Source organism: Lepisma saccharinum, chromosome 21 (genome assembly GCF_977018435.1).
Source record: "Lepisma saccharinum chromosome 21, izLepSacc3.1, whole genome shotgun sequence".
In the NCBI taxonomy this organism is placed as follows: Eukaryota; Metazoa; Arthropoda; class Insecta; order Zygentoma; family Lepismatidae; genus Lepisma; species Lepisma saccharinum.
This window is the reverse complement of record NC_139249.1, coordinates 25,098,418-25,113,262: the sequence shown is the minus strand read 5'-3', so window position 1 is coordinate 25,113,262 and position 14,845 is coordinate 25,098,418. Positions and strand designations below refer to the sequence as shown.

Below are 14,845 nucleotides of genomic sequence, written 5' to 3'. Positions count from 1 at the left end.
AAAAAATAATAAATAAATAAAATAAAACAACAACAAAAATGCGATAATAAATTGGAAACACTGCAGCATCAATCCCGAAACCACCAAAACTCTATGCAAGACAAGGAAGAGATACACGGACACCTGTCAAGGTTGGCAATGCTACACAGGAGAACAATACTAGTCATAAGTCCTAAAGGAATTAACATAGCGTTCGTTCTGTGGCCGTTTGGCCTCAGGAGTTATTTTAGGTCCGTTTTGAGCTTGCAAGAAATCAGGCTCTGAGCTGGCAATTTATTTCCTTTGTAAATGAATATTGGTTGTTTGTTTTTTCATCTTTTTTTATTGTGGTTTTTATTAGCTCTGAAACAAATATAAAAAGAAAACGAGCAAGGAAGGTCCTTGCTTTCGGCACATGATAGGCATGTGGTAACTTTGCAATTTTTACGACCATTGTCTAACCCTCTTCGTTAATTTCAATGATAAGGACGAATGTGATGGAGTGACCAAATAAATGAACGAACATAATAAGCTCCTAAGTATTACCCAACCTTTGAACATAGGGTGTCCTGTTTCATAGAGCAGTTTGTAAAAACAACTCGGCCATGGAGACCTTCAAAATTGAAATAATAATTGCAACAGAAAACCTGATATTAGAGTATTTTAAGAATTTAAGCAGATTAACAATTCACATCAATCAACAACAATTTCACCTGTATTGTGTGATATATGGTTGTGCCCTAACAGTTGAATGTGCTCTTGCCAAAATAGTTACACATTTCTGTTTTGCAACACACAACCTCGACTTGGCTCGATATGTGCATTTCCTTGTGCCTGTTCTTTATTTTTGTATTTAGGATATGTTACGTTGCCTCTTTGCCTCTTGGTAAATACGTGGCGATGAGGATGAATGAGCAACTGATGACATTCATGAGGGATGCGGTAAACACTGTTTAAAATTACTTATGTGAAATTTAGAAATGTTGCACTAAAGCCTTGCACGCACAATTTAATGGTTAAATCCTATTAATTTAAAAAAATCCACTGTCTTCATTCACAAAAGGGTACGGCATCTGAAGCGGAGATGGTACCGTGTCACTGCTTTGATTGTTCCCAGGCAGTGGTAGTTGCAATTTCTCCCGTTCGGCAGTGCTGACATGCTTAGTCTTGCTGCGCCACCTGACAACAGGAAGTAGACGACGCAAACCAGGATACACATGCCAGTGCCGCCGAAGGGGAGAAATTGCAACTACTGCTGCCTGGGAACAAACAAAGCAGTGACGCGGTACCATCTCTGCTTCAGACGCTGTACCCTTTTGTGAATGAAGACAGTGTATCTTCGAAATTAATAGGATTTAACCATTAAATTGTGCAACGTGGAAGTGCGAAATTTCTAAATTTCACGTAAATAATTGATGATATGATGTGATGGGGCAAACATAGATTTTCATCCATGCGTTAATCATGGCTTCGAAGCATGTTGACTCTGCCATGTGTGACTTCTCATCTCTAGTCATCATTAATTTCAAGAGGTAGAATACGATGATACACAATACTCAAGACAATTTTATAAACAAACGCACAAAATATTTCTACGTCTAAGTTATGTGTTGAGTGTCAGTTTCCAGAAAGCCCCGCACTACATTGGCTAACTGACTGAACTCCACCCTGGGCCGAATTATCCTAAATTCGTCGGTTCTCACACAGTGTCTGGTTAAGTAACAGACGCACAAGGACGATATATACATATATTTAATGTCTACAATACACATATACGAAGGACTATACAATAAACACGAAGGACTGTCAATATACACGAAGGACTGAAATTCGGCTGTAGAATGTGTGTACAGTGCACTTGTAACTGTGTGCGTGTGTTACGGTTCCTCTGACAATGACTCTTTGATGACGACTGTTTCTTGAATTGTGGCAACGCCCAAGCAAAGAGCTTGGCTCAGCTCTCGGGACATTCCCGAATTCACTTGTGGGTGTAAGTTCCCGAATTTACTTGTGGGTGTAAGTTCCCATAATTCAGATGTGCAGGAGGTTCCGCAGTTTCTTACTCCCACACACTTCACACATGAATAACTCGCACATTATATAAAATCATTTTTCACTTGATGCATGTACACAAAAAAGGAAAATTAGAAAAACACTAATTATATACATTGTTCACCGAACACACTCCTCCCTGTTGAAATATTAATTTCAATCATAATCAATAATTTCAATGTAGTACACTTATGTCTCCTTACAATAGGGGAGAGGAGCAAGTTTCACAATTGGACATCTGTATTGTCCATCAGTTGTTCGCACTCTCAAGGATCGTACTAACTTGTCTGGTCCCGGATGAACTTTCACTACTCTTCCTAGCTTCCATTGCTGTGGAGGGGTAGGTTCCAAGAACACCGCTTTATTCTCGGAAGGGCAATTTTACAACATAACGACCGTTTTTGTCGCGTTCATATGTGTTTCGAAAATGCTGTTCACAAAAGTTTTCTTCTTCGTTGTACAGTTTTTCGGATGGCACAGTCTCTATTTCCCAGAAGCGCTGTAGGGTAGCATCCAGATCACTACATGACACGTGATGTGATGACACTGCACGTTTATTGCATGGAACGTTGATTCTGCCTATAAGAATCTACCCAAGTGCAGTATTTATGACAGTTGGTGTACCTACTGGACCTGCGACTTTCTCAGGTCTTAAAAGTAAGGGAACAATATCTGCACCAAATAAAATGTCTTACTTTCCCAGGTTTATTGAAGGACGGGTCAGCAAGGTCAAGATTATGTAAGTGTGTCCACTGTTGGTGATCGAAAGTGAATTGCTGCTGGGGCAAATCATTTGTGATCTTCACAACAATGGCTTTGGTGGTGTACGTTTCGTCGCCCACTTTTGACCTAAACTGTAGGTCCACCATGGAACGAGAAGTACTGATACCTGTTGCTGAAATACCGGATATGGCAACACTGATGTGTTTCTTTCGAAGACCTAATTGCTGAGTGCAATTCTCTGTGACAAATGTACACTCAGAGCCAGTATCTAAGAGGGCCCGAAAATGCTGAATGTTGTTGTGTCTGTCCCTGACACCCACAGTGGCTGTAGACAAGAGAACTTCGTGCAATGGAATGGCTTTCTTCTTGTTAGCGATGTGGGACGTTACTTGCTGCGTAGAACTGGGATTTTCACTCGGAGAGAAGTGAAGGGATGTGTGGTGTTTTCTAAAGCACACCATACACGTGCGCGAAGAACACTTTCCGACGTTACAATTAGATTTCAAACAGTCATAGCACAAACAATAGGTTTTCACGAAATAGTACTGATCTTTCACAGACATTTGTTGATACTTCTGACAAGTATGCAACCTGTGGTGTCTGCAGCATTTAACACACACAGTTTCAGCACCTGTATGATACGAATTTACATTCTTCACAGGATGATCACTGGCCTTGGGAGGGGGTTTGTTGGACCTTTGGAGGCTGGTGGTCACCTAGACTCTGCGAGAGCTTGGCACACACATCCAGGAACATAGTCAAGTCCTCGAACTTAGGCACTTCTGCATCCTTCAGTGAAAGTTCCCTCTGTTAATATTGCATCCCAAGCCTCTACAGGAATGTCCAAAACCTTCAGCACACGCACACACTCAGAAGTGACGTCAATGAGCTTGCGTAACCTTGTGGCCGAGTTTGATGGCACACAAGGTTGATTCACCAAGCGTTTAATCATACTGTTCACAATATCTCTCTTGTTTTGGTACCGCGACTAGTAGATTCCACGCTTCCTCGTAGTTTGCATCTGTTATTGCGATGGAGTGGATTAATAACGACGGTTCACCCTTTAATGCCGAATTAAAATATTGCAGCTTCCGAGTGCCACTGAGCTGTTTGTTGTCATGCACCGAATGACACCACTGAATTCTGGCAATGTTAGTTTTGGTAACCAAACGTCACTTTTCGCATCACTGTTAACTGTGAGAACAGGAGAAACTGCTCCCTTCTGTCTTTGATACAGGGACCGCACTCAGTTCATCGTAATACTGTGAGAACACAGTTTCTTCACAAAGTTTCACGATATTAACGAGTAATGCACTACAGTCTGCACTTAGTTGAAGGACCTTGTCTATGTAGACTTGAAGTGTCGCACTTTCCAGCGTTGGTGAAGCTGACTTGTTTTCAATTTCCCGCTTGAGGACTGTCTTTGATGCCTGTAACTGCCCCATGTTGACTTGCCATACAAGAGATGCAAAACGAATATGGCGGACCGAGGTTGTGGCATGTTGACTCTACTTCTGGCTCGTGGATTTCCTGACGACGAATTACCGGAATACGGCACGAAAACTACAATTTCGACTCGATCCGGCTCGGAGGACCATTTGATGAGTGTCAGTTTCCAGAAAGCCCAGCACTACATTGGCTAACTGGCTGAAATCCACCCTGGGCCGAATTATCCTAAATCCGTGTGTTCTCACATGGTGTCTGGTTAAGTAACAGACGCACAAAGACGATATATACATATATTTAATGTCTACAATACACATATATGAAGGACTATACAATAAACACGAAGGACTGTCAATATACACGAAGGCGCACTTGTAACCGTGTGCATGTGTCACGGTTCCTCTTACGACGACTGTTTCTTGACTCGTGGCAACGCCCAAGCAAAGAGCCTGGCTCAGCTCTCGGGACATTCCCGAATTCACTTGTGTGTGTAAGTTCCCGAATTCATTTGTGGGTGTAAGTTCCTGAATTCACTTGTGGGTGTGGGTTCCCGAATTTACTTGTAATTCAAATCTGCGGGAGGTTCCGCAGTTTCTTACTGCCACACACTTCACACTTGAATAACTCACACATTATATAAAATCATTTTTCACTTGATGCATGAGCATGATTGAACAAACACAAAACTTATCCATGCATTATGCCTACAGCTAATTCGAACGTATGACCCTAAGGCAGCTAAACTCTGCTACAAAGGCTGCTATGCCAACAAGGTAATTACTGTATTTTATATATTTTTATATTTCGTAAATTCATATTTAGCCCCTCAGGTATTTTTTTAAATGTTTGATTTGGTTTATTTTCCTTCGCTTTTCTGTCACTATTGGCTAATCGAAGCGATGAGTGATGATATGATGAAATTGATGAAAGGACACTCACAATGAACACCTATGCCAAGGTCGAGATTGGAACCCGGAACCCATTGTATTGTAGCTAACCACTCTGCCACGAAGGCCAAAATCTTTTTAATGTATAGGAGAAATTTGTTCCTTGACATCGAACATAACAGCTTGTATTCGTCGATTGCACTAAGGGCAGACAGTGCAGAGCATCACTTATAGAGCCAGTCTATGCTCTAAGGCAGTGTTTTCAAAAGGTCCGAGGGCCAAAATTATATCCAGCAGTTTATTGGCGGGCCGCATTTCTTGGGGGGGATTAAAAATTACTAATATTGTAAGTACTGAACTGAAAATGTAGTACTTTCGCATAACCTAAATTTCTAAAATGAGGTAGTAAAAACAATGGAATCACAAATCAAAATTGTATAATTACAATTTATTTCACAAAACCCCGATACTTATGGATGAATTGAAAAAAATGAAAAACACACCATACAAATAAGAATCCTTCATAGTAAGTGTTCAATGTGAAAATTGAGGCCGATCTGCTTCTTTTATTAAAGTTGTAATGTCCACTTCAATTTCTGAATTTGAAAGTCTCAGAAGGTGAAGCAGTGAAGAATCTGCCAGTCGGCTTCTAGCGGTTCTTGATGAACTTCATTGAAGAAAATACACTTTCACACGCGTATGTGCCACCGAACATCGATGTCATTCTTTGCCCAAAACTACGAAGGTTTGGAAAGCATTCCTTTGAAAGGTATTTGAAAAACTCTGGCCCCTTTTCTTGCCCAGTTTGAAGAAACACATCGCCTTGCAAATCACACAATTCAAGTTGGAGAGAAGCAAACTGTATTTTGCAAACTGGCTTCGCGGGCCGCTAGTTGGAAACCCCTGCTCTAAGGAATGATTAAGCACACGATGATGGAAAATAATTCACATGAATATAGTGATATACACTATTAGCTATGTAGATTTTCAGTGAAAAATGAAAGCTCGACCAGGACTCGAACCCGGGTCTCTGGCAATCCATGCCATTGCTCTACCACTGAGCTACCGATCCGACCTGGCTTCCCCTGCGTTGGCGCTCGGTAGCTCAGTGGTAGAGCAATGGCATGGATTGCCAGACACCCGGGTTCAAGTCCTGGTCGAGCCTGCATTTTTTGCTGAAAATCTACATAGTACATCTCCTGGGTGCGCTTAATTTAACGTATTAGCTATATCTGTACAATATTGTTTTCCGATCAGGAAGATAAATAAAAGTGAAAAATGCAGTGACGCACTGATTGATTGATTTGATTTATTTAACTACGCTTAACTGCCACTTCTAGATAATTCACAATGATTAGGATTAAAGGTGATGAAATTTGTGAAATAAGAATCACAAACAAATATGGATAGGACACAGCACCAACCTCACTGCATGAGTTTCCAGACGCCATAGCCTCGTTAGTCTGCAAAATGCAGTTAAGGGTCACAATGACTTAATCATTCGTAGAATAGATTTGCATACCATTATTTTTTTCTCCGAAAAACGCGAGCGAAACTATTGCGCATTCTGTGACTTTATTTCCTTGTTACTTCTCAGAAATCACTCTCCATATAGCATCATGAATGAACACAGCTTCAACTAGTTTTATCCTTCAAAATAGTGAGGGTTAACAGATACTCCCAAGACAACATGCAAAGAATACTGCCATATATGCAGAATGTAAAACATTTTTTTATTTTCTCTTCCAAGGTAACGTCGTTGCATTGTAAACAAGGGGTCCCGAGTGTGATACCCGGTGAATAATTAAAAAAGAATCAAGAGTAGAGAAGAAACTCATGCCAGGAATTTAGGTATTTTTTGTTTTTGTATCCTTCCTTATTTATTCATTGCTAAACTGGTTCATTCCCATGACAGCAATTAATCGATGCAATACATGAAACTTAAAAAGAAAGAGGTGTTGGTGCACACACGCACACTCACAGAGGCAGGAACACCTAAAATTCTTCCATAAACTACCAAGTTAATGTCTGATCGGACTCCAAGAGAAAACTTCCAAGAAACAAGTTTACGTGAATACAGCCTACCTACACCTGAGGTTCAGTGACTCACAGTACGGGTGGCCTTATTTGCAACGATCTTCCTCCCCTTCACTCTCTTATCAAAATACTGTAGTATAGTGGAACCACGAGCAAAACAACCTGCGCAGACCCGCGAATCCTGTGCACCATACCCCCGCGAGGAAGGGAGGGGGAGAGTTGACCATGCTTCCTTATGGCCCGAGGTAGAGGGAAGAAGGGAAAGCTGCGCGGGGACTTTTCGTCCCAAGGTTTTTTCCCTTGTGGTCGATCTATAATGAAGTGTTTCCAACTACCTTCCAATCTAACTAAGAGGAGGGAGACCTTTTTTTAAAGTTCCCCAGTGTACCATGGAAATGTTCCTTGAACATGATGTTTTATTAATCTTCTTAATGTATGTACTGTATCTGTACTGTATCAGGTTATTACAGTGGGTTTACATTCTTAAAAATAAGTGCATAGGTGGCAGAACAGCCGCAGGCTGAACCTCGCCCTTCAAAAATGGATAATTGAATTGAATTGATAACCAGGCCAATGACTTGTGTTTATGTGTTTGTATAAATCTAACAACAACATGGAGTTACATTGGATTGGCAAAATTATTGAAAATTGTACTAATATGTTTATACCAAAAAAAAATACTGATTAATCCGTCTCAACACCTTTCTATAATTTTCAAATGTAAATGTTTTTTTTTCTTCTGAATTTTTCTAGAAATACCAACTCAGAATTACTCAGATGGATCAGCCTATGCTGGTTTCCAAGCCAAGAGCACGTGAGAGACGTGCCGGGGCTCCTGAACTCATTTATCTGGTTCCTGAACTCTGCAGAATAACAGGCCTCTCTCCTGAAATGAGGTATGTTTTGAGTAATTCTATTATACAGGGATACTATAAATGATTCATCAGATTTCAAGACTGTATTTTTGCAAAATATAACACATACAATGATTGCAAGATTCTGGTTCTTTACATATATCAAAGTTTTTATGTGATGCACACCAGGTGGCAGCACGAGTGCAGTGCAGTTACAAAATGGCGACCGAGCAAGAATAGAGTTCTTCATTTTTGGAATATGCAAGGTGTTTATCTGTTACTGCAGTGACTTAATGTGTGTCTTCTTCCTTTAGTGGTACGTTAGGGACAGTGTTCACGTACCCCAACTGCCAAGAATGCTGGTAGAGAGCTCAGGGAATGTATTAATCCTGGTGTGATGACTAATGCTACAAAGGTATGGACCAAACTCTACCATCAGGTGGGCATGTGTCATATGACCGAAGGAGAGAACATATGTACAGAGTGATCACAAAGTCCCATTACCCCCTATCGCGTGTCCACATCGTCATAGATGGTCGCATTGTATTAATGTGAGATCATGGCAGAGGACAACTCGGAGGTAGTGTGACTATTCGTTATGATTTAGTCCAGAGTGTCTGTGTGTACACCATCGTTTTCATAGCAGAGTATGATTCTCCGCCATGTATGATGGGACATTCTACTCAACATTGCTGGCGTGATGGCAGTAAATGCACATAAGAAACAACAATTCATTAACATCTATGTAATACATAGGGGGTAATGGGACTTTGTGATCACTAACATCTATGTAATACATAGGGGGTAATGGGACTTTGTGATCACCCTGTAGTGTGTAAGCTACACTGAGTAATTAAAAACACTAAGTTGCTGACCAAGGCAGTTTATTAAGATAAAAACACTTAACAGGTAACGTTTCAACCCTGTATCAGGGTCTTCCTCAGACGAAGAACTAAACTAAAATGATGAAATATACTACATACAGAAAGAGTTTGGTCAGCAACTTAGTGTTTTTAATATGGAAACAAGGCTTAATTATATTACAACTGAGTAATTGTCTGCTGATGCAAAATAATATCTGATACTGACACCTTTGGAGCTGTGACACAAGTTGCCGACACGAAAATCAGCAGCTATCTGGTAGAGAAAACAGACACACCACACGCACGCATGCACGCACAAATATAAAATACAATTTACAATATGAAATTCGTAGCTAGACATGAATAGTGTTTTCAAAAAAGCTGTCCCTTTTGAGTGTTATTTTCATATTTCGGTAGGCTTATTAAATAAATCTATGCAATATGAACATTTCATGCAATATGAGCAGAGAGATCACCACCAATTGCAAATGGAGAAAAGGACTTCTGTATTTTATGCAATTTATGCTCTGTTACCATGGTGTTGAAACCTATGTTCTTCTTAAGGGTTCACATAACCACTTTTTATACATGCAAAATAATTTAACAGTTATTTTTAGTGGTTTTTATTTTATTTCATCTGCGAAGTTTTGTTCTGGTTTCCCAGAACTTTTTCAAGGTACACCAAGATATACAGGGTTATTAAAAAGAATGGTATAACAGTAAAGTTAATTTATTTTTAAGTGAAAAGAGATAGAAAAGCAATTCTGGTGGGAAAGAAGAAAGGAAGGTTGTAAATTTACCTGGGCAATTACAAATGTTGAATATGAGCTTCCTGGGTAACACAGCAGATGTCAAAACAATAATCCTATCCACTGTCTCCCTCGACATTCCTGGAATTTTTTCTACTGCACAGTCATCCAGTTGATTCAAACATCTGCACCCACCATGTCTATGTGGTGGTCGTTTCTTGAATTCCGTGCAAAGGCGTCTCTGAACTGTAACAACTGCCCCTGTTCATGCAAATTCCAATATGCAATATGCTTGCTCTACCTTCATTGTTGTCATTTTAGCTATCAACAACAAGTAGCGCCTCTACCGGATTTTATGACAACTACAACCACAGGCTATAATTTACAACCTTCCTTTCTTCTTTCCCACCAGAATTGCTTTTGAATCTCTTTTCACTTAAAAATAAATTAACCTAACTTTTGTACCATTCTTTTTGAATAACGTTTGAATACAATAACACAACCTCACATGGCTAGTCACTCTACACTTCTGACTAGCCATGTGAGGTTATTTTATGTATATCTTGGTGTAGCTTGAAAAAAAGTTCTGGGAAACAAGAACAAAACTTCGCAGATAAAATAAAATAAAAACCACTTAAAATAACTGTTAAATTATTTTGCATGGTGTTGAAAGCAGACAAGTTCGAATCTAAAAATTAAAAAAAAATATTTCAATAAAACATGTGAGTGCATAAACATTTTCTTATGTACGAAACAGTGTAAAAAAGTCACTTAAACATATTCCATTTATTGCACACCCTATACACACCAGTGGTGGAATAACAAAATTTCTTGTAGAGGGGCTGGTAACTAACTCACTCACTCTCTAGCCTTCTTAAACCCAAAGGTTCATGGCTGCAGCAACACAGGCCTTCCATCTGTCCCTATCTTGAGCAAGATCTGTATACTCTTTTCCATCCCTACTGATTTCCTTTAGGTCTATCTCAACGTTGTCCCTCCATCTTCGTCTTGGCCTTCCTACAGGTCTCTTACCATCAGGTTTCCCAGCAAGAATCCTGTAGACTCCTCTTTCCTCTCCCATTCGTGCCACGTGGCCTGCCCACCTAAGTCTTCTTGATTTAATTATTCTAATAATATCTCGACATGAATACAAATTATGTAGTTCTAAATTATATAACCTTCTCCACTCACCTGTCTCCTCATTGCTTTTAGGTCCAAATATTTTCCTAAGGATCTTATTTTCAAATAATAAGAGGGGCTGGTGGAGGCTTTGTTAGTTGTTATCCATTAGGTTTGTTAAAGATTATGTATAGTTTTAATCATCCTATTCACAAAAAAAATTGCGCATCTAATTGAAATTCTTTCCTTTCCAGAAACAACTTTTCGCTGATGAGAGAGCTGGCCAACTATACCAGAGTTGCTCCTGACAGCAGAATTGAAAAGTTGTTGCAGTTCAATCAACGACTGAATAGAACTAAAGAAGTAAGTGACAAGCATGATATCACCATAAGTAGGGCCAGGCATTTTATGGTAAATGAAAGATGAAGATTTCAGTACAAAAACTGGGCATATTTCTGAATCAAAAGTGGTAAATGAAATGACATTTTGGTGATAGTCGTGAATATAACCCTAAATTGGTTTCAAAACTAAATATTTCCCTTCTAATAGCACATCACAGTTTATTCCTGTGTAAAGGAGTCCATTTTTTACTTCCGAAGTACTTGCAGCAGAATTAATCAGCAATAATTCAGTCTTAAAAAGTTTCACATCTGTAAATAAACTGAATTTTGTGTTCGAGAATTTATTTTGCATTTTGTGGCAAAACATGGTACAAAAATACACCTTTCAAAAGCATGAAAAGTGAATTTTACAATGTGTTATTCCACATTTCGTGTCTGTCAAAAACTAAATATGCATGCCTCTGATGATAAAATGCTAATAATTGAAACAGTCTATATATACGTGTGTACATAATGGTAGATCCTAACTTTGTTCAGCATGCTTACATAATGTGTAAATTATAGGAGTTTAAGATTCCGAATGTTTTTCCATGTGTTGGTCTTGAGTTTCTTTTGACAAGGCATAGGAACCCTGATATTTATTATGTAAGTGTAAGATTGTGTGCAGTGCATGAAGAAGAGCTTAATACTTTATTCTAGAGTTGGAAGTGGTCGGAAAAAAAATGGATTTTTTTTCCAGGGCTTTTTTGGTTGGGCTTTTTTCAGCTTTTTTCGCAAAAGTGTATCAAATCAATGAAAATCCTGGAGTTGGCAGTATTTTTCCTGTTCCATGGTTTTTCGTTTATCTCCCTAATGTAAAATACACTCTCATTTCTAAATATAAAATACAATTTACAATATGAAATTCGTAGCTAGACATGAACAGTGTTTTCAAAAAAGCTGTCCCTTTTGAATGGACAGTTCTTTCTGAGTGTTATCTTCATATTTCGGTAGGCTTATTAAATAAATCTATGCAATATGAACATATTCACATAACTAGAGTAGTTTTGTATGCGTTTTTAATAGAACCTAATAGTATGATATGATTTTCAATGCTTGAATTTGTTATACAAACACGTACAGAAGCAAAAAGAGAAAATACTGCTCTACCTTTTGAAAATCTGGTATCAAATCTCTTTACATTAAATTTTGTGTTCAGTAAACTATATTTGTATTCTGGCTTTCCAATACATCATGTGCTGGACCCTGTGGCCAAGTGGTTAGCACATTGTGCCCGGGTTCGAATCCCACTCGGGCTTGGTTGTTTGTGAATGTCCATTCATCAATTTCATCACTCATCCCCATCTTCGCAAATTAGCCAAGAGGCACAAAACGCGAAGTGAAATAAACTAAAAAAAAAATAAAAAAATATCATGTATAATTTGGTTAAATGTCCGCTAAACCTGGACATGGAGTAACTAGTGATGTATTTTGGCTGCTTGTTGCAGTGGTTCTCAACCTTTGTGAGACCAAAGCCCAGTAAATTTATTTCTTACAAGTCAATGCCCTGATCCCAACAACTTCACTACTAAATACCTTTCTGATCTTGAAAGTTTATATGGAAATTAATATGCACCCTCAATTAATATTAATATATCAACTATGACATGATCATAGTTCAATTATGTATAGACTTGCTGTCAAATATAAAATTAGATTTAAATTAGTTATCAACCCCTTGGTGCAACAGACCTTTTGCAGTTGAAAAATACTAGCACTAAAATTGAAGCAGAAGTAAATTTGACTGGCCACAAATGGGAGAGGGTGGGGATTAAGAAATCTGGACCGGATCTACAGTTTGAAATGAGATCCGAGGCACTCTGCCTCCACTGAGGATTGAACCTCAGACCCCTTAAAAGGCAAGAGCATTACTTTATTCCACTTCAGAGGCCCATTTATGATTATAAAAATGAACATTCTATCAAAAAGCCGGTATTTTACAACAGTAGTACTTCCAATTTGTTCTCTGTGATTTATAGACTAAATTAAATCTTAATCTCTGATGAAGTAGCTAACAATCTTGTAAAGTATAGAGAATATTCAGACCAAAGCATGACATGGCAGTGGGGAATGCCACATTGAAGTGACAAGTGACATAGACTTCTTCAGTCTGTAAGCAAGCATCCACCACGCATGCACAAACAACACTGAGGCAACATGATGTACTCCATTGAAGGAGCTTTCAGGCTGAAGTCACAGATGACAAGCGACACAGTTTCCTTCAGTATAAAGCAAAATATTCGCCATTCATGCAACAACAACAGACCGAAGCGGCACGATGCACGCCACTGACAAAATAGTATAGTCCGAGCAACATGCAAGTGACATGTTGAGCTTGTTGTCGCAGTTTGGTTCAAAAGGTTGACTGGATTACTGAGGGTCTGCTTCCAAGTGAGAACTTGTTGCTTTGGTCTGAAAGTTCCCTGAGAAAACGTTACAGGCCAAGTGACAAGCGACACTTGCAGCTTATGTTGCTTCGGTTCGAGAGGTTGCATTTACTTCGAAATTCCCAAAGCTTAAGGGAAAAAGCTGGAAAAATGATATAGGAATTTATAAATTGTCAAAAAGCGGAAATAGAAGGAAATGCAGAAGGAAGTCCATATCCAGACCGTCCATTAAGAGGGAAGTCCAGATCCAGGTCTGTCCATTAAGAGGGAAGTCCAGATCTAGACCGTCCATTAAGAAGAAAGCCCACGTAGGAAATCCAGAAGGAAGTCCAAATCCAGACCGTCCATTAAGAAGGAAGTCCATATAGAAGAATATACAAATTGAAGGAAAAAATAATAAAAGATATATAAATATAAAAATTGACTGTAAATGAGAATTATAGAGAAAAGTAGCTCATCATGTAAATATTCTATTTCCATGTATCCTTTGTTTAAATAATATACTTGTTTAAACGTCTCCATTGGAAGTCATCCGATCTGGTTTCGTTGTCTACAAAGAACCCTACCCTGTATATATTCTAGCTGTGGTTTAGGATTAAGATTTATGCACCTTGCACCAAATAGAGGTAGCAGCTTCCATCTCTACTCTGCTAAACAGGATACATACACACACACACACGTAATAATTATTCTTCTGCATATGTGTTGTGAATAGTAAAGATTTTTGAATGTCTCGATTGATTCATTTGGTTTATTTTACTTTGCTTCTTTTGCCACATTTGGCTAATTTGCAAATATGGGGATGACTGATGATATGATGAAATTGATGAATGGAATGGACACTTTCACAAACATCCATTCCCAGGCCAGGATTCGAACTCGGGGCCCCTGGCATTGTAGTGCGTTATGCTAACCACTCTGCCATGGTGAGCTGGCTAATTGTCCTGAAACATCAAATATTTTGTTATTAACATTTGTTTCATATTTTATGGCATCAACATTTAGATTGAGATACAAACATGTAAAAGCTTGTTTTTAGTCCACTTTATGGCCAGATGTGCTTATCAGGACTACACGTTTAGTTTTAACCCTAGCTTACCCATGCTGTAGAAGAAGCTTACATACCGGGGGATGGCTCACACTTTTTTTTTAATCACTAAAATTTAAGAAACCTTTTTATTATTGAATCACTGCTTCCTTTGCTAATTATATATGTGCAGTTATTTATTAATTATAATTACAAAAATTACTATCATTAATAAAAAATCATAACCAATTATTGCATGAGTGTGTCACATATATTTTATCATTCACTAATACTCACAAGATCCATTATAATCTTTTATTAATGCTTTTTTGTTTGTAAAAG

At 38.6% G+C, this 14,845-nt stretch overlaps 1 protein-coding gene across 1 annotated transcript in view; it reads left to right on the top strand.

The window, feature by feature from the left end:
* Positions 1-14,845, top strand: part of LOC146004028 (piwi-like protein Siwi) — a 52,894-nt gene that overhangs the window by 22,272 nt on the left and 15,777 nt on the right. Inside the window, exons 8-9 of the mRNA XM_083142599.1 lie at positions 7,878-8,020; positions 10,964-11,072. Of these exons, the coding sequence (XP_082998725.1) occupies positions 7,878-8,020; positions 10,964-11,072 (252 nt within the window). The remainder of the gene's footprint in view (positions 1-7,877; positions 8,021-10,963; positions 11,073-14,845) is intronic.